This window comes from Mus pahari, chromosome 3 (genome assembly GCF_900095145.1).
Source record: "Mus pahari chromosome 3, PAHARI_EIJ_v1.1, whole genome shotgun sequence".
In the NCBI taxonomy this organism is placed as follows: Eukaryota; Metazoa; Chordata; class Mammalia; order Rodentia; family Muridae; genus Mus; species Mus pahari.
In genome coordinates, this window is record NC_034592.1 from 143,301,242 (window position 1) to 143,324,807 (window position 23,566).

Sequence of the window (23,566 nt, forward strand, 5' to 3'; positions counted from 1 at the left end):
AGCTCCCTGTGGGGGCAGCTGTTCAGACAGAGGTGGATGACCACAGTTCTCCACTTTGTCCATTGTGATGAAAAACACCAAGAGTGTCCTTTGTGCCTATGCTAGCAAACCTTGGTTACATCCTTAGAAGGGGCCTTAAAGAACTCTCTTCCTCCACACATCTGCTCTGGGTGCCCAGGAGGATGCAGCTGTTTGCAAGCCAGTAAGTGTTCAGCAGAAACAGATGGGTACGTCAGAACCCTGATCTTGGACTCCTGACCTCTCGAAGGTGGGAAAAAGTTTACACTTCCTAGACTACGCGATTCTGTCATGGTAGCTCAAACAGACTAATACAAATTCTTCTATAATTCTGCCCAGTCGGGAATCCCCCATATTCCTTTTTGAATGCTGGGCAGGGCTACTCTGAAGGCCCTGGAGGTTGCTATCACTATGTGACAGCACACACAGGCCAGCAGGGGAACAAAACACTGTGTCTCAAATCTTACCTGGTGTTGTTAGGACAGGGCAACAACTGCACAATCTAATCATTCTTTCTGTCACTCACTGAACAATCAGATCCCCAAAGGAGGGGTACAGCCAGCTTGGCCCATTGTGAGAGCCTGTAAGTCTCTAAGACATTACAAAGTCCAACTGGCTGGAGGGAGCTCATGGTGTGTTTGCTACCCCGATCATGGGTTGTAGTAGAATAAACTCTCTTACTTCTGCACTGATATAGGGCTCATCCGCCAGGCCTGTCCTCCTGCAAGGGTTCCCTGTGGTCCACTCTGCTGGCCAGCCTCTGCCACTTTGGAGGACTGTCATAGTTTCAATGACAGACAAGCCACAGATGGCTTTGCCTCCTGGTTATCTCCTTATATCCCGACTTTCCTCATATACTTCCTAGGTCCTCCCTTCAGCAATCTCAACTCTTGACAGCATCTTCAAATTTGCCCTCTTCTGGCTCCCAAAAACATGGGGTAGGACAAGGCAGGACAGACCAAACTTTTCCTCCAACGTGAAAGGACGCACGCCGTAGGGTTTTACAGGATGTTCAGGAGGCTGCCTGGAGTCCAGGGCTGCTTTGAAGTCTGTTTTTATCTTAAATGTAAATGTGATTCTACTGCAGGATCCACATTCCTATACAATGTTTGAGTTCATGAGTATATTTTAACTGACTTAACAAATAGTCTATAAATTAAATTGACGTTGTGGGCCAGGGGTCAGCAGACAAGAATCTTGGTCAAGGGCCAGGGAATGAATGTCTTAGGCTTTCATAGACAGGCTCCTGTGACAACAGCGGTCTCAGCACAAAAGCAGCATAGCCTGGCGTGAGTGTGGCTGAGCACTAAGTTTATTTATGGTAATTTAAATGTGATATAATCTCCATGTCCATGGAATATTCCTTCAGCTTTTCCCATAATTTATCCACATGAAGTCCCTTCTTAGCCTGTGGTTGTAGTTGGCTGGCTTCCCTCTACAGAGCTATGTGGGGCCTGCGGCTTCACACAGGAAGCCAAAGCCACAGTAGGGACGGCACATTTAGTCTGCCCTTCATTCTTGCCTTTCTGCTCGCCGGTTGTGCCACTGAGGGCAGGCAGCCATCTACTTGAACTGGGTTCTCATTTGGGGAAGACATGTTGTGATAAGCTCATGCCTCTCAAGCCCAGACACAGTGACCCAGAAGAGAGGCACCAACAGGCACCGTGGTGATCATCAATGGCACATGTAGGTCAGCTGCCTAGGATGGGAGGCCAAGTGTGTGAGGAGTGTCCATTTTTCTAGTAGCTCCCTCTCCCTCAGGTTTGTATAGCTGAGCAGGTACATAAGGCCTGCTATTCTTCTTTCCACCTTTGAGATGTGAAGCCACTTCTCACATGGCTCCTTAGCCCTAGGCTGGTGAGGCTAAGCACAGAGATACCAAGACATCTCCAGATCACCCTGGCCCAGAGACCTCTCAACAACCAGTGTTAACAGGGCTAAGAAATACTCCCCCAAATGAACTGCCGCCCAGTTGGCCTCCAGGCTGACACCGGTGGTACAGGGCAGTGTGAGCTAGAATGGTCCCTCTCCCTCAGTCATCTGCACTTACTTCTAGTTTAGGAAGCTCCTAGGCAGAATAGCTGCCTGCTCCCTCCAAGTCTCCACAGTCAACTTAGGGCGCAGGAGCCAATCTGGATTCTCAAAGCTCAGCTCTGTCACTGACCAGTTCACTGACTAGATAAGCTATTTACCCTCTCTGGACCTCAGGTCTCTCATGGATATAGAGATGCAGTTATTGTGGGGATCAAGGACAAGGCCATTAAGCACTCTGAATAAGTCCTGGTAATGTGTACTGAACCATAATATCTCCCTGTTCTTGGCACTACAATGGTGTCTCTTCGTCCACCCAGAACACAGGTCACGCAGAAAGAAACCTTTCTTGTGTGTGGGCCCTGGAGTTGGGTCGGAAAGCTGGTTTCCTGCTGTGTTCACCCGTGTACATGCCTCAGGACCTGTAGCAAGTACTTCTTTGTTCTTTAGTTTTTGGTTTCTCTTCCTATTGGAGCTGGCAGCCCTCACTGGCTACCGAAAGGAGTAAATGACCCAGGACTTGACTTTGCCCATTTCTACCAAACCTGCTGTGACCCTCCAGGATAGAAATGATCACAGATGAGGACCCAGCTAAGCCGAGGTCTGCCGGGGACTCTACTCCTCCTTTCTCACCCTGGGCCTGGGCTTTTCTTCTCCAGGGTTCAGGCATCAGAGCTGTTTGGGTGACATGGAACTGCCACTGCCACTTGTTCCCAGTCCCACTAAGCTCATGAAGTATTTAGTGGGAGACAGTACTTAATTTACTTGCTTCTCCTTTTATCCCACAGATATCCTGTATGGGGAGCACAAAAGCAGCTCTAAGCAAGCATGTCCTGGGTTCCTGCTGTTCAGCTCCTGTACTTCAGATAACAGGTCTGAAGAAACTGCAAACACAACCAAATGAAAACCGAATCCTTGGCTTTGGCCAATTCTGACTTAAATTCTTTGGAGGTTTCCAGATCAAGCACATGAATGAGGGAGGCCACTTAATGAGAGTAGATGCCAACGAGTCAAGCAGAAAGGTCTTCAGTGGGGGTGGCTTTGTGTCTGCCCTTTTTCCCAGTGCCAAGTTTTCATAAAAGTTCTTCAGAGTTCTGGTCTCCAAGTTGAGAGGTCCCAGACTGGTATTACAGAAGCCAGGACTGGGATGTTGTCTTCTGTCGGTGGGACTATGAGCTCTGGCTTCAGCTATGCCTCCTAAGACTAACATAGCCCGGGCAACTTATGGCAAAATACTAGCAATGTGTACAGATTAACTTTTGCCCGGGGTGGAGGAGTGGGGGTACTTGGCTAACCCTTGTATTAGGGTGCAAAATGTAGTTTTTAACCCCTGCTTTGGTAAGGAGAGTGTCTGGGTCAGGGGCTAAGTCAAGGAATAAAACCAAGACTCTACTAGTGAGTTAGCTCTTCTCTATTCAGGAGGGCTCCTGAAGTCTCCCTTAGAGATTTCAAAGGCCATTCATTGATGTGTGTAGACAACTTTCAGAAGTCTCTCCTTTCACAAGGGGGCTTGTAAAGGCAAACTTACACTGTCATGCTCAGTAAACATTCACTTGGTCCTCCATTAGAGATCTTAAGCTGGTGACCGTACTTCCTGCTGTGAAAAATAACAGCAAAGGGCTCTACACACGACTCTCAATACCTCACCCTCTTACTTGCCTAGTGAGGGCTCCCAGATAGGGGATCCACCCACGGGAGCTGGGCTAGTATCCTGCTTCATCTTAACTGAGGCCTACTCCTTTCCCTCCAGCCTCATTGATTATCACATCTAGTCCTGGAGCCAAGGAGCTGTGCTTCCCCATATGCAGGACAACAAAGTTCTTAAAAGAGGCCAAGCATTCTTGTGTCTTATGGGACATACTACCCACAGCAGCCTAGTACTTTAAGGGACTCTAGGTTCTAGTAAGACATGCAGTATGGGTTTAAAGTGCCTTTAGGGAGAACCTTTGGGCTGGTTCTGGAGGGAGGTTATACTGCTAAGTTCTTCCCACGGCACAATTTAATCTGTGTTCTGAGAGTGGATATGGGTCAGGTCAGCTCCCAAGAGTGTTATCCAGCAGGAATCAGGCACCCAGACGGACTGTAGATCCCTGGTATACACAATACATTCATAAAACGCCCAGGTAGCCAGACATCCAAGCGCTAGTGAAATCCTTAATATAAATCCGAATTTTCAACTTCCTTTTTAAATCCAGGATCAAGACCACAGACAATTTATTGTGTGAAACATGGGTGAAGATGACCAAGGGAAGTTATGGCTATGAGTGACATGGAATTAGATGAAGAGGCTCAAGTTTGCTGAAGAGTTTAAATTTGGCTTTTGCTCTCTCGGAACGTTAAAATAATCATAAGAAGCACTTATGCCTTACAGAGCAAATAATCCACAGTGTCAGTTTCATTTTGCAAACAGTATCACAACAGCAGTCAACAGACGCCTGAACACCGAGAGTTAACATACAGGTTCGGTAAGATACAGCAAGGGATTGCGCATGCTGGTGGTTAAGTTGGGTCTGCACCAGACCCTGACCTACTTGGAAGTTTAGGTGGAAGCTGGGGAGAGGAGCTCTCCACATGAAACAACGCAGGAGACAACAGGAAGAGCAGACGCTGCTGGGTGTCTATAATGCTCATTTGCAGTAAGGCTTTCAAGATACAGGAGTTTTTATAGCATTTGTATTTTAAGGATTTAGGGCAAATACATTTTTTTTCTACTTGATAAAAAGAAAATTAGTACTTAAAAGGTTCAAAAATATATTGATTGCATGTTTCTTTTACATAAATAAATTATATTGATTTTTAGGATTTAACAGCTGAGAAACCCTTTCTGCTTCCACTGGAGGCAGAACTGAACAGAATGTTAGTTCAATAGTGAGCAGCATTTCTAAGAAATCTGTTATCAGCATCACAGACCTTCTACACTACAAAGAGGTTATTAAATATCATTTATTCAGTTCTTGGATTCTTCTTTCTTATAGATCAGTTATAGAATTTCTAGTTTATATCTATGATTCATAAAACTGGGACTCTCTGTTTTGAAAATACACCTGATTGTTGTTTTTTTTTTCAGGTCACAATTTAACAGACTTCTTTGAGATGCTCATCTTAACATTTACATAATTTATAACCCAAATGTATAAAAGACAATGACAAAAATCATCATAAATAAATAATGCAAACTGAAACAGCATGCCAAACTTTCGGACCTTCTGATAAATTAGCAAAACTGTAACAGAAACAGTAAAAAAACAAAACACAGTTAATTGTTACACCGAAGTGAACCTGGTACTCGGACACCCGCCACCTGTCCAGCCCGAGCCTGTGCTCCAGAGAACTAGGCCTGGCTGGTTCAAGTCTCAGCAGGAGCTGTCCTCGGAGGAGACCATCAGGAGGAACATGATGTAAGGGCGAGGGGAAAGAAAACGGGAACTGAAGAGCCGTCCAGTGGGCTCCTCCCTGCTCAATTCTTCAACACAGAGCTGGAGAGCGTATGCTGCTGACTTAGCAGAACCTTGCCTGACTGACAATTTGGAATTTGGGCCCAATACTAAGATACAGTTCGAGTAGAGAGAAAATAAGAGGGACAAAACTTCACAGTTGCAATGTAAAAAGGTGGTGTGCGTGTTTTGACACGCTACGCTGATGACAGAATCTAGCAAGTGCTGAGCTACCTTACTAGGCTCCAAAAAGCCTTGCTCTGGGTGAAAGAACACAAAAATCCAGCAGGTTTCTTAAAAGCGGAAACAGGTGACAGCAGTTCCCGTGGGATAAATGCCAGCAGCACCTGTGGACCCTGAGCAGCGCCCTCGCAGTTGCTGCAGTAACTCAAGGTGCTGAAGTGTCTCAGACTCAGCAGGGACGATAGGGATACTGCCTAGCCCGCCGGTATTTCTTCTTGCTGAAGAGGAGGAAAACCTTGAGGGGGAAACTGTATTACTATCTGGAAGGTTCCTGTTTTAAAGAAGCCATCAGTATATGCATTTTGAACCATTAATTTATATGCTGTAGACTACACTACTCAGTAACCATGACAACAGGACACCTGAACTACAAAAGTACGCACTGGCACTTCCTATTGTGTGCCTTTTGGTTTCCTCAATATGATCTTTTTATTCAGTTGCTCACAAAAGAACGAGCTTGCACTCACGTTCATCTTTGCTCTTTGGCCCCACAGTGAATCCCTAGACAGCTGTCTTCTGCCATTTTCTTCCTCAGATGAGTGGGACTTGAAAGAGAAGGGGAAGGGGGTATGTCACCAAGCACTGTGTCAACTGTGATTGCTGGAATGAACCGGATAAAAGAAAGGATTCTGTGCCGCCTAGACTAGGCAGGTGACACTTAGATCTAACAAAGTGGCAAGACCCTGCAACTATTAACATGTCACCATAGTTCAGACAGGAAATTAGGTAGGTAATATTACTGATGAAAACACAGGTTCTTAATGAGGGTGAAGTGAGGGAAGTAACAAACTTTTATGGGATAAGAAACTTACAAGTCACAATCGTTTCTTAAATGAAAAAGTTCTAATTGGTATCATCATTGGAGTCTTTGAGCCCCTCTTCCCTGGCCTGTGCCACGTGTTCTCTCTCTGGGGACACAGTGGCACTGGACTCGGTGCAGTTCTGATCACTGCCTGGCTCCTTCTCACACACAGATGCAGGCTCTTGGGTGGGGCTGTCCCCCTTTGTTTTCTTCTTTTTCCTCTTCTGGGTCTCAAGACCGACCATCTCTGAGTGTCTGGCCTGCTGCATGGCTGGCAGAGCCATGCCCATGCCAGGGGAAAGAAACATGGAAGGGTAGATGAGTCCAGGAGACACTCCTGGGATGAGAAATGGGTTGAAAGCCACAGGACTGCTAGTAGTTATTGTGGGATCTGACTGATCAGAAAATGGACTAGGGCCAGGCTGATCGTCTACCAGAGTGTCTGCGCTTACATCATGGCCACTCAGCTTGTCCTCTGTAGATTTTTCAGTGGCTGAGGCACCACTTTTTGTGCTTGCAAGAGACGCTGAGGCAGTGGTCGTGCAGGTGGTTGCCATGGGTGTGTTGAGGAGTCCGCCAACTCCAAACATCTGGGGCACTGCAGCCATGCCTGGCAGCATCATGGGCAGCATGCTCAGGGTGTTCTTAACCTCTTCACCAGTGGGCATGGTGGCAAAACCGGCTGGGAAGCCCACCAGCCCAGTGAGAGGAATGCCTGGAATATTTCTCACATTCTGCAATCCTACCAGGTCCATTCCCGCAATCAGCCCATTCATGAACAGTGGTCCCATTCCAGAAGGAGAGTCTGTTACAATGGCTGGAGCTTTTAGGAGTTCATTCCGAGGCCGCCTCCCCCTCCTGCGGGGACCCGCATCTCGAAGCACAGGCTCAGCTAGGGTGTGATTGAATTTGCTTTCTGGGAGAAACCCCTGAAAAAGGACAAAGAAACACTGGATGTTGAACGTCACCAGATGGCAAAGGGTGGCTGCAGCTGTGGCCTGGCATAGCTTATCCCCCATTCCACACAGAGTAAGAGTATCCCCTGTGTCCTGGCCTAGAGGTGGTTGCCTCTTGGAAGCCGAAAGCATTTAGTGGCAAGGGAGCAACCAGATGCCTGTTCCCATCAAACAGTGCTTTTAATACTGACTGGCAAGAGTAGTTTCCATTGTATGAGAAACTGGCAGAGGTGGGTGGGGGGACTAGCACTGACGGTGCCTCAGGTCTTGAGTCTTACGGCTACAATCCCTTCATGGAACAGTCCAGCCTTCTTTCTCACAACAAGATTGTACTGAAGCAGCAGAGCAGAGTGTGCTGGGTAGGGTCGGGAGTCAGATGCACTCAAGTTTAAAGGTGGACTGAGCAACAGTACCGCTGATGGCGAGGCTCAGAATAGGTCAGCTTTGGTTAAAACAAACAAACAAAAAGATAGTGACACTTTTGTGCCACAGAAAACCAAGTGTTTAACGTGCTGCCCAGGCATAGAAGGGGTACTACTAGGGACATAGCATGCTAATGATGTGCGTATCCTAATATTTTCTGAATCCCTGAAAGTTGTGAGTTGAAATGGAAAATGATGTGTACACACAGGCTGTAGACATGAAGGACCTTGAGCACTGCTGAGCAATGCACGAGTGAGCGAGACTCTCGTTTCCCTTAAGAAAGGTCCTATAGTTTTCTTCTTTTTGAAGTTCTTTCCCTGTCCCCAATTTTTTATTAGTTTTTTTTTTTTTTTTTAAATGTGTGTGTGTGTTTTAAAGTTAGTGTCTCTATGTAACTAGAACTCACTTTGTAGACCAGGCTGGCCTTAAACTCACAGAGATCTGTCTGCCTCTGCCTCATGAGAGTTGGGATTAAAGGTGCTCTACTTTTTTAATTAGCGAAAAGTTCTACAGTCAGTACTTGTGCTCCTAAGACTCATAATGTCACCTAGCACTAGACCCATGGACCCTTCCCCACCATGTGTTATCAGGATCACAGCACAGACCACAGTGAGCACACGGCCTTGATGGGGGTGACAAGTAAGGAAGATGAGTGGGAAGGAGATGGAGGCTGCAGTAAACACCATGGTCTGCTTGTGGAGAGGAAATTACAGAAGCTATTGAAATTACAATAGCTCCACCTCCAGTAAAAAGAGAAACCTGTTTCTTCCATAAGAAAGGGATTCTCATTCTGTCTGTCTCCCTCTCTCTTGCTATGCTGCTTGCAATCCCTGGGCACAGATAACTGCACATGCCTTCCTCTGCTGTCCTCCCCTGTCCCTGCTGTTAGTTTATCAGGTAATACAGATCTACAGGATTAAAACACCCTCGTGTTGTTGAGCAGCCTCCACCTTTTCTCATACAGGAGTGATCCAAAGAAAGCCTGCTGATGGCTGTTCTTTCCCATGTACACAAATGTCCTGCTGCCCTGTATCTCCTTCCTGTAGTCCCGACTCAAAGCTAGCATTCTTTTGACAACGTTCCTTCAGCTCTAGCAAGCATGAAAGCAGGATGCTCAGAGTGCTAGTGATGGGTCTTGTGCCACTGCACACACCACCAAGGCAGTGTGGTGTGGCCACTTGCCTCTGTGTGGATGAGCCCAGCATCTCTCCGAGCTGATCTTGTGCCTCCTCAGAGTGGGGAGTGTGTGCACAGCAAGGATCTGCAGGGAAGCAGGACTCTACAGCTGCTTATCTGAGCTCAGAGGCAGTGTTCTGACTGCACTCCTCAACAGAGCAGACAAGGCTAAGAAAGTGGAAGAAAGTAAGTCTTGCTAACAGATACCAAAGGGTCAGAGGAACCTATTGTTAGGGCCTGGAGCCTGGAGCCTGGAGCCTGGAGCCTGGAGCCTGGAGCCTGGAGCCTGGAGCCTGGAGCCTGGAGCCTGGGCTTTTGAGCAGGTTAGAGATCTACTTACTTCCTCCTGAGACCAGAATAGAAATTAACTCACAGTTCTGGTGTCTCCCATTGCTTTCTCTGACTCTGTTCTCTCAAAACTATTAAAAAATAAAACACTCAACAGAGCTCTCCTGGCAGGGTAGTTATGGGTGTTGGTGACACTAGTTTCTGGTAGTCAGTGAGCTATAAGAACAGGTATGGTAGGCTCCAGGAGAAGCTCATAGGATGCATATTTCCCCACAGGGAGTAGTTAGCCCTGAAGAAGCTGTTCAGGAATGAGTGGTGACAGGAAAAACAGCAATGGAAACATCTAGTCAGTACCCAACCCAAGGTCTCCATCACTTCCTCTAAACTCAGTTAATTGGTCTGAGTGTCACGTCACAGAAAACTAACAATTCACAGACACATGACTCAAATGTTTGAGTCCCCAGAGAGCTACTTTTGAAGTGCTATGCTTGTCTTTCACTTTCTCAAAGAATATTCTAAGGAAAAAAAAAAAAGCCAAGAGTTATCATGGACAAAAAGCTTTATTATGCCAATGCTGAGAGAACTTTTTTTTTTTTTTTTTGAGACAGGGTTTCTCTGTGTAGCCCTGGCTGTCCTGGAACTCACTCTGTAGACCAGGTTGGCCTCGAACTCAAAAATCCGCCTGCCTCTGGCTGAGAGAACTTATCAAAAAGCCTTAGTTTAGTACCACTGATCTAGAAGGAACCTCTTCAACAGTTACACCAGGAGTTCTTCCCTTTCAAAACCGAGAGGTAAGGACCACTGTGGGCCGAGTGAGCGAGCAAGCGGGTAGGGACTGAGCAGGAGAGCACCAGGCTCTTCTATGTCACATCATGCCATGTGCCTCTACTCCCAACAGGACCACCCACTAGCAATGTGCCGCCAAGATGCTTTCTTCGGGAGTGAGTGTGCGGGGCAAGGGCACACTCTGGGTCTGAGGTAGTCACTAGAAGCAAACCCCTGGCTGCTCGCTTCTAGAGAGACAAGAAGGACTGAAGGACGGGATCCAGCTTAAAAAATGACTTCCTACCACTGACACAAACTACCTTGCTCTGGGCCTCTGCCTATACCATGCCATCTTGGTCCCTGCTTGTCAATCATCTTGCTGAGCACACTGCATCTCCCCGCTTCTTGCCACCCACCCACAGCAGAGAGCCAGGGGAAGGTGCTACGGAGGCTTCTTCCCTTGTACCACATGTGCTCTAGCTCCTCTCATCACTGGCCACTGGGAAGGGCACAGTCCACCTCCAAAGTCTTTCTGCTAAGAGGAAAACAGGCCTGGCACTTGGTATTTCCTCAGGCTCCAGGCTGTGTAAGAGTATCCTCTCCCTGCCCTTGCCAAGAGTTGTAGATGGAGCAAGCGCACACACTGGGTTCTTTGAGAAATGAGACCTCGCTGGGGAGTTGGACCACTCTTCTTTTCTCCTCAGGTGAAGAGAACGATTTGTGTACAGTGTAGGAAGCACTGAGAGAGCAAGTCAGCCCTCGACACTTCCTGTGGAGGAGGGCTAGCTACATCAGCCACCCAGATGCTGCCCACCACAGACAGGTACCCCTCCCAGCAGCTCTGTGACCACACACAGCAGCCAGATCGGGCTTTGGCAGCTTTCCATCCTGATAATTATACCCTGGGGAGTAAACCTGCTCCCTCTTCCAGAGGAGGCCTAGACAGAGTGTATGGAGAGCAAGAAGAGTGCTGTGTTCAAGCAACAGCAGAGGGATGCCAGATGACTGCATGACATTTGAACCCACCAACAGCCTCCTCGATATATGATGGCATTTGTTCTAACCCCCAAACTTTTGGGTAGAAGCAAAAGGATAGTGACTGAGCCCTTCTTGTTACTGTTACAAAGGCTTATCCATCAACAACTGGGTGGAAGAGACCAGGTAACTCAATGTTCAGAAATCCCCAAAGCAAACCAATACAAAGTCAGACAACACCAGGTCTACAGGCATTTTTGAAATCACTGATAAAATCTGAGTATGACTTTGCTGGCACATTCTATCAATGCTTACATGTGCAACATGTATGTAGTTACAGCATATTTGCAGCAAATAAATGAAGGCCCCTCTCTACACTAAATACATATGCACAGAGACAACTTATAAACAAAGCTAAGTCTCAAGGCCCCTGCTGCTATGGACCTTACCCAGATAAACCTCAGCATATATAGCTGGATTCTGAACTCGAACCAAGTTCCTTGTGGGTTTTAATCTATTTTTAGAAGGGGAGGGGTTTCTGCCTTGGACTTTGTATATTAAAATCTCACCCCCAAAGCTGGGGGGCAGGGAGGGCTTTATTACAATGAGATCATGGGGGCCAACTTGTTATGAGTGGGTTTGAGCCCTCATAAGAGACCCCAGAGAGCTTATTTGTCACACCCCATGTGAGGGTGCAGCAAGATGGCTATGAATACTGGACCCTCACTAGATACTCAACTTTCAATTTCTCAGCCTTGAGAATTATGAGAAATAAGTTTCTGTTGTTTATAAGCTTTTTGGTACACCCACTTGAATGGTCTAAGAGTTCCTTTGGGAGAGAAGAGGCAGTAGATCCTGGCAGAGCTGTGGAGAACCACTGCCCACCTACGTGTTGGGAAGACTGAGGGGCTCTGAGGGCCAGGCAGACAAAAGCTTCCTATTCTTGCCTCAGTGTAGAAAAGAACCTCAGAGACAGGGAATGTGATTTTATAAAGGAAGGAGATGCGCCATAGAGATGAGGTTGCTGGCAAAGGGTCAATGCTTGTAAAGGAGTAATGAACATTAATTCCCAGGGACTATGAAGGAAATTGTTGGGCATGTAGTAAGAAACAAGGTCAACAGCATGTCTGTAAACCAACAACTCCGGGAATGCAACAGGACAGGAACTGGAGGTCTTTCCCTGACCTTTCTCAAGACACTATATGCTGTGGCACAGGGGAAGACTGGACAAGTGTAAGGAGGATGGAAACAGAAGCTGTGTCAGCTGCTAACACATGGTTTAAGAACAGCCTTTCCGAGAGCAAGAAGACAAAGAGGTAAGGTAGGGAGGATGACCTTTCAACATGACAGATTTGAGGGATTGACCAGGCCGGTCCTGAAGCAATGGTGGCAGCACATACAAATGAGTGAAGGCAGTTGTCTGTGGAGCTGCTGCTGGTTGAGTGACAAAAGCCTTGCCAACTCCTTTCTGCCAAGAAGAGTAACTAGTGTGGGTAGTGTTTGCAGCTGAAATAAGAAATCACAGTGGTGATCCCACCTGGGAAGGTGATGCAGGGAATGCTGTAGCTGGCTGAGAGCGGAGGAGTCAGGAGAGCTTGCATTTATGGGAAAGTTGGGGAAGAGCAGACGTCTCTACAGGAATTTCTAGAAGCTCCTCTCTGGGATGCACCGAGATAAGATGTCTATGATATGCAGTGGGCCCACTGGCCAATGTTTTTTAAGGGAAATGTCACTGCCGCCCCCTAGAGGTTAGAACTCTTCTATTCTAAACTTGCATCCATCTGTAAACTATAATTAACTTAGCTTCGTTAGACTCCAAGTATTCTGCGGATGTCTTTGAAGCTGGTTCCAGTCTTATGATTCTATAATAGGAACAGGGCAATGCTTAGAGTCAGCTGTTTTTCATTGCTAGTGCAGAAGCACTAGGAAGAAATGTCTTACTTAAATGGTCATTAAAAACTTAGGTAAGACATAAAAGTTTTCCTGATGGCATCTATTAAACTGGAAACAGCAGACTGCTGTCCAGAGCTAAGGGTTTATCCTGTGTGACTGTACAAATGGTTTAACACAGTGTTTAGGAGGTGAAGATGGAAAACATAACCTCAGGAGACACGCAGCTGCTTGACACAGGCTGTGGCACTTACTGTGGTTTAAGCTTTCTGCGCTGGCCTCTTGTCCTCTGGGAAAACGCCATCCAGCTACCCACTGTTCAGCAGGGCTTTCTCCCAAGTGTGCAAGGCATGGCACAATCAAGATGATCCCCGTGCTCCCACACCCAAGGCCCTCTTCCTACCCTCAGTCCTGGCTCCTTGGGGACAGCGGGAACCCTCTCTTCTCCACCTAGAGAGCTGATGTCTAATTTTCCAGGTTCTTTGCAGCGTGGTCTCCTCTGCTTGGGTTTGTCTGAAAAATTCTAGGTTAATGGAGAAAAATGTTACATAGCATTCTGCCACAGTCTGATACCGTGGAGCTCCTCAGTTGGTTTTATTCATTTTTCCCTAATGGTGCTTTACACAGAACTACTATCAACCTCACTTAACCTCTCTCCTTGAGGTATCAGAACTCCTACAGTAGGCTGGAAAACAAGCTGTGTATGCCCCATGCCCTTGTTTGGGGCCTTGAGCTGACTTACCAGCTTCCCAGGGCACCCAGCTAGCTGGTTCTGTGGTTCTTGTGTGAGTGTGCAGCTGTGACCTGTGCTCCTGTATGCTGTCTAGCTATGTATCTTATGAGTCCGATGGGGCGGGAATGAGCACAGAGCAAGTAAGAAGGAAGAACCAAGACTGAACACCAGTGCTCAGGAGCTGTCCCAGGTTCCTCACTGGGAGAACACAGAGCGAAGGCATCAGGTGACCTGAATGAGAATCCCAGCAGAGCGACTGTAAGCACAGAGCTCCTACAGAAGTACCAAGAAAGTAGCTAGAGAGAATTTTCATCAAGTGGTAAAACTTACACAACCAAAAGATTTCTTTGTGGACTTATGATGCTGTGTGGTCATTTCTGGGGAGATATTGGGGAAGGGGTGAACTTAAATCTGTTCTTTTAACTTTTGCATGTCTAGTTGTTTGTATGCTCTTGCAATTTCGATTATTGGAACATTTAGTCAGGATTTAAATGTTAAAAACAAAACCAAAAAAATAGTCCTTAATATGATGCTCTCAGTCAATATAAATTTCTTCCAAATAGCTTCTACCTTCTAGTTTCCCTCAACTGTCCCAAGTTAGCAGTGAGCTAACAGTGGTCTGGGGTAGCAACAGCCAACACTTACTGTCCCAAAGCCAGGAACATCCAAAGAGTAGTCAGCCTGCTGCCGCAGCCAGTCAAGTAGGCTCTTGCTGGGAACAGCTTTCTCAGCCTGGCTGCTGGCTGCTGCTGTTGGCTCAGGAGCTGAGGAAGCAGCTCCTGGCACTTCAGGGTGTGTGGTGCTCAGGGTAGTCTGCCCTGCATCTTCATGGGCTTCCTGGATTAAGACAAAATGAGTAATAATGATGGCAGGATGAAGTTGAGTTCCTGAAACATCCATCTCTACATTGCTCACACCAGTCACAGGTCTATGGGAGAACATGGGGTATCTGACTTTTCCAGCTGCTCCCATCCCATCTTCACCACTGGGTGATTGGATTTCAACCATACCACTAACTCCTCACTGCTCTTATACATTCTAGGTGCTCACCTTGGACCTCCTGTTTACTCAGCAGGCCTGACTTCATTCCAATTTCCATTCCTTTATCACCATCTCTCACTGTCCTAGGCACCTCTTCCTCTGTCCAGCATTCTGTTCAGATTTTTCACATCCCAAAAAATTCCATGCTGGAGTTTATTCACCTGTCCCTCCTCTGTGGCTTGACTGTGTTTCACTAAGCTCAGAATCACCAACCAAACAATCCTACAATAGTGCTAACAGCGCTTGCATCAACAGATTTAAAAATTATACAGAGGAGAAGAAACAATTATTTTTTTCCTACTAGTCACTCTGCTGGAATACTATGAGCACTAGAGGAAAATCACTGCTTGGTATTTCTACAGGAGCCTTTAACAGTAAAGAGAGCTCACTCTTAGCATGCAGGTAGCTGGGGAGGTGGTTCAGTAAGTACAGAGCTCAGCCTGAACACATGAAGACCAGAGTATAGTCTGAGTAGACTCCCAAGAAACCATGCTATTTTAAAAAGGGGGGAAAGTCAGATGGAACAGGGAAGATGGCTTAGCGGTTAAGAGCACTGGGTATTTTTCTAGAACCTACATGATGGCTCGTAATTATCAGTAACTTCAGTTCTAGGGGATCTGATATCTTCTTCTGGACTCTGTGGGCCAGGCATACATGTGGTACATATATATACACATTTAGGCAACAATTATAAAGATAAAACAAGAATTAGTAAATCTAAACTCCCTCACCAAACCCAAGACTTAAAAACAAAACCAAACCCTAGGTGGCAGCACATGTTTGTAATGCTGGAGTTGGGAAGGTAGAACTGAGCTCTAAGCTCACTGCCCAGTCAACCTGACCTAACTGGCAAGCTTCCAGTCCAGGGAGAGATCTATCTCAAAAAACCAAAAGGTGGATGCTACCTGAAGAATGATATCACACATGCACACGCATACACACTTCTACCCCAGATCAATGAAATCAAAACTGGTAGATATGAGGGTCCCATCGATCCCAGTGACTAAGGGTAGAAGTTCAAGTGACCCGACAAATTTGAGACTAGCCTGAGCAATACTGAGATACCATCACCCTTACCCACCTTAAAAAAAAAAAGGTTAGGATGTGAATAAAATGTCACTATTAAAATGAAAACATAAGGCTAAACAAACAGTAAAATTAGTCTATAGAAATAGACAGGGGAAAAAAAAAAATGCCTCTTCCACCTCTCAAGTTATATACAAAACCTGAGAGGAAGACCCAGACAAGCAGCACAGGCCATCAGGCACTAAACAAAGTCTAAACATTTTTCTCAACCTCCTCCATGCTTCCTAAGGACCTTCATTGAATATAGAATGCACCGTTTTTGTGCAATCTGCAGGAATCCTTACAGATTTAGGATCAGAATACAGCTTGTTGGTGTGCCACACATCAGTGTCAGATCTAAGCCAAGATCAACCTTCCACCTCCCACGTTTCAACTCCTGGAGAGCCTCACCATGCCTGAGGAACGCTGCCTGCCACCTGGTCTTGCTTATTCAACTGCCAGTGGCTCTTTTTTGAAGCACTGGGGATTTGGGGGATTTGGGGGATTTGGGGGATTTGGGTTGCTTCTATTTGAAATAAGACCCTTTGGTTCATTTCTCCAGGCTGTATGCATTAAGGGTCACCACTGGGTTACTACCATCTATTCTAGAAAAGATGAGGACATTTCATGATGACAGAAAACACGAACAACTTAAAACAGGTGTAAAAGATCCATAAATGAAATAGGTGATGTCTGAGAAATAAATTTCTTGATGTAGAATGGTTTTTACTTATATACTCACCAAGATTCCAGCCGGAAGTGTTTGTTCCTTCAGGAAGATGAGGTCCATCCCTCCTTCAATATGTTTCCGCCTCCCTCTCCGCCTTCTCATGGCAGCATCATCCCTCCTGAGGCTTCCGTTGACAATCTGCCCAGTCACTGGGTGAATTAGACCAGCTTGCAGAATTCCAGACAAGTCCATACCGAGGGCTCCTTGAAGTGAACTGATAGCACCAATCTTAGGGGTGCTGGCACTTGCTGGGAAAGGAGATGTGGTTCCTGGAGACTCCTCTGAGGAGCAGGAGAGGTCTATAGCTGACTCCGAATGCCAGCCATTGAGGACAATGGGCGGACGCCCATGGGAGGCAGAGTATTCTTCTAGGCTCCGAGCTTTGGCATCCCTTTCCACCTCAAATTCATAGGGACGTCTGTGCTTTTGTTCATCTTTTGTGAATACTGGGGCTAAGAAGTTCTCCTGTGAACACACATGGCAAGAAATTTGAATGTAACCTCTGTGGCCAAACACCAGCTCCTTCTCTAAGCCTCATTTCCTCAGGCCTTGTACTATTTCCTGCTATCTTCTCTGTGACCACAAGGGTCCTCAAATACTAGTGCTAAACCATCAGATGGCTTATTAAATCTAGAGTCTACTTTGGTGAATCTACACTTTAACAGGCTTCCAGATTATACCTGTAGGAGCAAGCGTAAGGCCAGAGAATCTCAGTCTCAGCTACATCTCAGAATCATTTGGGAAGTTAAAACAAAACAAAACAAAACAACTCAATATCTAAGCTACAACAGAAAAAGTAAATCAGAGCCAGCAGTTTTTCAAGGTCTCTGGCTGAGTCTAAAGTGCAGTCAAATCAGATTCAGTGTGCTAATAACTCCTAAATCACTCGCCTTCCTTCCATATAAACACCCCTTTCTGCCCCAATTTCATAATTGTTATCTGTACTTCAAGAGCTTAAAGACACTTATTCTCTTCCCAAGTCACAGCTGCCAAGTTTATTGCTTTCTCTTCCTTTAACCTGCAGCCTAGAATGTTTCTCTGCAGCACCCTTACCTGGCATGCCTCTCTTCTTTCTTTGTTTCCCCTGACAAACTGCAGGCTGTAGTTTAGGAATAAAACCCTGCTTTTACTTCTTTGTACCAAAACTTTTTTTTAAACATTTTCCCTCCATGAGACAGGGTTTCTTTTTGTGTAGCCCTGGCCGTCCTGGAACTGAACTCTTTAGACTAGGTTGGCTTCCAACTCACAGAAATCTGTCTGCTTCTGCCTTCTGAGCACTGGGATTAAAAGTGTACACCAAACTACTCAACCCCACTGGTTTAAGGTCCAGAGTCCTAACTAACAATAAGTACCTGATTGAAAAACTAAACCAAACCCCCAAATATGTGCTGAATAAATGACTCCATGGAAACATGGGATGTTGCTGCTGTTCTGTGGTAGTCCACACCAGCCATAACCTCACCTTCTGGATCTGGGCTGCCAATGCTGCACCATTGCTGAAGCTGTGTTCTGTTGCGTCTGGCTCTGAGAGGGTGCCTCGAGAACCTGCACTGCTGGATAACACTGGTGTGGGCAGTGCACCCGAGGGTTCATACTGGTGGCTGCAGGGCCACTTCCCCTTTAACACCACATGGCAAATATTATCTAGGCGATTAATTATCACACGATCCTGGGGAAAAGAATAGCAGCACTGAGAAAAAAACTGTCAAGTTACCCAAGTCTGCAAAGTCCCTGAAATTTTTCATAAGGAGCTGACCAGAAAGAAGTGTGCAGACACACTCACTACACAACCTATAAATGTCATAGTCTGGGCAGTAAAGAATACATTTTCAGTGTTATGACTAGGGGCAACTTGCCATTTTCCTCTGATTGTTGAATTAGCCTGGTGAATATTATCCTTCTTCCCCTCTTAGTGTATCACCTTCAATGTTCAAGCATATATACAGCTAAGTTTGTCCAGCAGTATTTTTATAAGGTTTAATGCAAAGGAATCAAAGCTGGGAATGGCCTGAGTGGAGGATGCAAGTTCGGAGAGATACCTTTGGCCATTCTGAGAAGGAATAGAGGGTTTTCTCCTGCAGTAGCTGAGCAATGGTGGGAGCCCGCACTTCCTGCGCCTCTTCCCCAAGGTCTCCTGCAATGCCTGATGCCGAACTCTTCCTCTCTTCCTCAGAGTATTTGCCTGGGTAGTCTGCAAAGATAGGTTAAAAAACAAACAAACAAACAACTAGATAGTTGGGAAATGCTAGTGACGTGAGGGTTCTCGACATGTGAACCTGTCTGTCTCTTCTGTCTTTAATTAGTCCACTCAGTTCTAATTTATTTTAAATTAACTATAAATTGTCATGTCTCCTATTTCCAGGAGAATTAAATTAGTTAAACCAGAGGCAAATTCTGCTTAGGGCTACTGAAGCATGTTGACATCTAAGACTATCTAAACATGACAATAGTAAACACTATTTTGACAATTAAGAAGAGGAATGAAGTGTGATAAACCCATAGGATGACATTAAGAAAGGATGACATCATGACCCTCCCAACAAAGAGCCATGATTCATGTAAAAAGTGAAGCAAATGAGCCTGGAGCTTTACCTTAAGGCCAAAGATATTTATTTATTTACTTATTTATCCATTCATTTATTTACATATTTATTTATATATACATGGTCTCATTATACAGCTCTGGCTGGCCTGGAACTCACTGTATAGACCGGGTTGGCTTTAAATTGGAGAGATCTACTTGTCTCTGTCTCCCCAGTAGTGGGATTACAAGAGTGCGCCATCATGCTAGGCAAAGTCAAAGTCAATTTGTAAGTGTGGTATGGAATCTCAAAGACCTTCTAGTAAGTAATGACAGAGAATACGTAGAGGGCAGTAAAATGTTCAAGGTGAAACTCAGACTCTTTTCTTCATAAACTGGTGAGGAATGTGTGTTACTTCCCATGAGTCTCCTAGGGAGCCACAGAAGCTCTTTCCTATGAGCAATCTTGCTAGGGTCTGAGCTCTCAGTGTTCTCCCTCCCTCATAGGGAAGCTAGAAAACCATTAACTTTAAAGAACAGCTCGATTGTGGCAGTGCTGTACAGGGAGCAAACAACTATAGCAAGGTGGCTCACACAAATAATCCCAATATTCTAGAAGCTGAGGCAGGAAGATTGGACTTTGAGGCTAGCTGTGTCTATAGATTAAGAGCCTGTGTCACCCCTCAAACCCCAGGCTAAAAACATCCAAAGAGAAGAAAACATGATGTACTGACAAGGAATGAAGGGAAGGCTTATCCTAAATAGGTTAATAAGTGGGGGACGGCTGTGCAGGTGAGAAAGCAATTGGGGAAGGGCAGGGCATGCTAAGGAGCCAAGACAGCCAGGAGTATGGAGAAACGTAAAGCCAGCGGTAGGGATCACCTGGGTTATCCTGAGTCTTGTAAATCAAGACATAAAACTGGATTTTGCTCTGGAGTCAATGGAAGCAGCAGAGTTCTGAAGCAGGGGTACAACCCTTAAGGAACACTAGTAAGCTACTGCTCACTCAGGACTTCAGATTTCTCATTTCCAGAGTGGGCTAACTTGCCGCACTACCCTTCCATACCTCTGTGGGCAGTGCTCTGTAGTGTGTGCAGTGGTGCTAGCATTTATCCTTATCACAGAGCTGCCAGCCTCACAGCCCCCACCAAAGAAAGGAAGAGTGTTCTCCTCTAACTCACATTTACCATGTGCTTATTTGTCTGCATTTTTAGTACCTCATCTTTTTGGTGATTTGTTTATTTACAACAGGGCCAAAAAGTGATGTGAATCTTATAGTTTGATACACGGCATACTGATCTTTGTTGGCTCAGGTTAAAAGGAATCCAGGAGCATGGTCACAGATAGGTCCTCATGGCCTGGCCACACATCCACCAAGTCATTTTCAGTTCAGTTTCCAAGTCCTTACTGTAGCTATATTTTAACATTTGTACATTTTAACTTGGGTTCAGTGCCATCAGCTTTAATCACAGTGATAAAAACTAAAGGTGGAAGTTTTTTAAAACTGGCAACATGAGTTGGGGAGATAGGTCAGGAGGCAGATAACTGTGCAGTTACTATGCAAGCAGGTGGTCTGTACTTGGAAAGGCTGGGCATGGTGGCCTAACATCAGTGCTGGGAAAACTGGAGAGACAGTGACTCCAGGGCTCACTGCCTAGCCAGTCTAACTGAAAAGTGAGCTCTAGATTCAGTGCAAGACCCTGTCTCAAAAAAAACAAAGAATAATCAACATTTGGTCTTCAAATATGAATGCGTATTTGTGTGAGTGCGCACTCACACATAATGTGTACATACACATACACAAAACACAAATAAAAATTAAAAAAGAAAAAGAAGCTACACAACCCAAGATGGTTAAGCTTTTCTCTCTCCTGCTTAAAAAAGGCCATTCCTGTCTCACCCCTGGATTACCACACTCAGGATCAGATAATGGCAAGAATAAACCTCACACACCTCTTGGACCTAAGGAAAGGAGTAAAAATCACTGCTGCTCACTGGCGTGCATCCCATGTCACTGTATGTATGTTCCCACAAAGCAGAGAAAATTTCAAAGTCACCCAGATTTTTTTGAGGGAGGGTCTCACTGTACTGGCTGGTTTTAAACTCAAGAGATCTACCTACTACAGTCTCCTGAATGCTGAGATTAAAGGTATATGCCATCACACAAGGCTTGAAACTTCTTCTAACCTGAATTCCCAGTTAAGATTTCCCTATTTAAAAAGATCAAATCTGTTTTCAGTTGTTTGTAACTATTATTTGTATTCGTGTTCAGTTCTAAGAGAAACCTAACACAAATGCCCTGACATAAAGAACAGGGTTTTGACGATGACACGAACATCTGCTTTCTATGCTCACCTCAACAAGGCCAACTTGACTTGTATTTTTGGAGTTCCTGCAAATTAATGGCACCTGTATTAGTTGCAGGTCTCTTATGTCCCAAAGTTGCTCTACTTCAGCTAGCTCAGTTCATCTAGTGCAGGAACAAAGCAACTCCGTGGGCCAGTTTGCATCCTCTGCATGTAAGCACACAGTCCTTCTAGGTAATATGGCTGCTGCAGTGCAGGTACTGACTGCCCACAGGCAGCCCAGTTTTCTGGGGTGACTCAGCTCAACCACTCTGCTGAATTTTCAGATCAACACCTTGTACCTCTGGGGTTTACCCACATGGTGAAGGTGGGTAGGCCCGTTTTAAGAGTTAAAACTATCGATTGTGGCTCCGACAGCATCCCTCTTCCCATCACATGCATACATAGTTATGCATACTGTACCTTGACTGTGGCAGGTTCCATCTTTCTCATAATCATCTTTATTCTCAAAATCCATGTCTTCTGGTTTGGGCTCACTTCCCTCAGGAACATACATGGAGAAACTCTTTCCCCCCTCTGAACTTTCTTTCCATGGTTCTTTTAAAAGCTCATGCTTCAGTTTAAATGGCTCTGTTGGAATAATAGCAGGCTCACCTTCCACTGTGGTATTATTGGCTTTGCTTCTGTACAGGTCTGGCTGATAAGCCTTGGGTTTCTCTACTTCAGATTCCTCGCTCCCCAGGCCATGTGTCCACCTTTCGATGTGTTTGCAGTGGCACTGATTGGCTGGGGGAGGAAAGACCCTCTGTGGTCCAGCAGTCTTGCTCACCACCTCCAGCTTTCCTTTCTTGGCTTCATCTTGGTGGAAGCTGAGGTTCTTTCCCCTTGGGATGTTTGCAGTGGGCTTGGGGAAATCCAAGACCTCTGGCTTTTCTGTGGTGCTTGCTACTATGGCTAAGGTTTCATCCTCATTTTCTTCCTCTTCCTCATCACTCTGATTCAAAATTAACTTACTTTCTAAACTTTTATTTTCTAATAAGTCAATTAATTGCTGATCTGAGGAGAAGTTTCTTTTGGAGTCATAGACACTAAGACTACATAGATCTACAAACCCACTTTCATGTCCTGTATCTAAGGTAGGGGACGCTAAGCATTTGGCCTCTCGGTGGCCTACGGTTTCAGGTACCCGTCCTGTCTCACTGCAGCAGGGCTCCCCTTCTTTTGAGATAGATACCAACAAATGTTTTCCATTTTTAATATTCATTTTAGCTACTCCTGCTTCTAAGCTGCTCATGAGAGAGGAAGCTGAAGTAATTTCTGCCTCAATATCAGGAGGCTGGCAGCTCTCATTTCTGCTGGCTGAGATGGTGATAGTATTTTTCCTGGACTGTGTGTTGGTATTTGGGGCCTCCTGAAAAGAATGTGGCTCTTGGCTGAGTCCTGTCTTACCATATATCATGTTCTCCAAAGACTCAGGCAGCAAGTTTTCATCATGGTCAAGAGAAATGACCTCCTGAACTTTGGAAACAAAGTTTTCACACGTTATGTCAGGTAACCCGCCCTCAGGCAGGCAGAGATGATCATCCCTGCTTTCCATTTTTATCAGATTCTCTGGCTCACTTTCAAGAGACTCTGAAGTCCTACTCATTGGGGTGTAAGTAAGAGACTCATATAGTTTAGAATTGCTCTGGTAAAGGCAGCAGAGACTTCCAGCTGCCTGGGTGTCAGTTCTTTTGTGTTGGGCATAGTTTCTATAGGCATCTAGGAAGGACAGCTGGGGGTCATTCATGATGTAATAGTCAGTGCGGTTGAGCCCATGTTTGGCAGTGCCAATGAGCAGGTCTCGATCATGTTTCCCACACTCCCACCAGACTGGGAGGTAGAGGCTGGGCCTGCAAAGCTGGAGGCGCTCATGTAGTTGAGGACATGTGAGCACCTGCTCACGGACCTTCCTCAGCAGTTCAATACGGTACAGAGTCTTTGCTGCCCGCTCCTCAGTGATGGGCTCAACATAGATGCTGGCATCAGGGGGACCTGGAGAGAAAGACACACAGAGCTTTACATAAGGCCATTGTAAAATAGTAGCAAGCCACGGTTTCCACTTAAACCAACACTGTGTGCCCTGACTAAACTCCTGACATGTTCTCTAGCTTCCAAAAAATCCTGATA

At 45.7% G+C, this 23,566-nt stretch overlaps 1 protein-coding gene across 2 annotated transcripts in view; it reads right to left on the reverse strand.

Moving 5' to 3' along the window:
- Nucleotides 1–4,974: 4,974 nt before the first annotated feature.
- Chd6 (chromodomain helicase DNA binding protein 6) overlaps nt 4,975–23,566 on the reverse strand; it is a 112,143-nt gene continuing 93,551 nt past the window's right edge. For both annotated transcript variants that reach the window (XM_029536310.1, XM_029536311.1), the window contains 7 exons: nt 21,860–23,431; nt 18,610–18,761; nt 18,033–18,239; nt 16,583–17,035; nt 14,380–14,571; nt 13,405–13,524; nt 4,975–7,457 (listed from right to left, as the gene is read on the reverse strand). In XM_029536310.1, the coding sequence (XP_029392170.1) occupies nt 6,570–7,457; nt 13,405–13,524; nt 14,380–14,571; nt 16,583–17,035; nt 18,033–18,239; nt 18,610–18,761; nt 21,860–23,431 (3,584 nt within the window). In that variant the 3' untranslated portion in view covers nt 4,975–6,569. The remainder of the gene's footprint in view (nt 7,458–13,404; nt 13,525–14,379; nt 14,572–16,582; nt 17,036–18,032; nt 18,240–18,609; nt 18,762–21,859; nt 23,432–23,566) is intronic.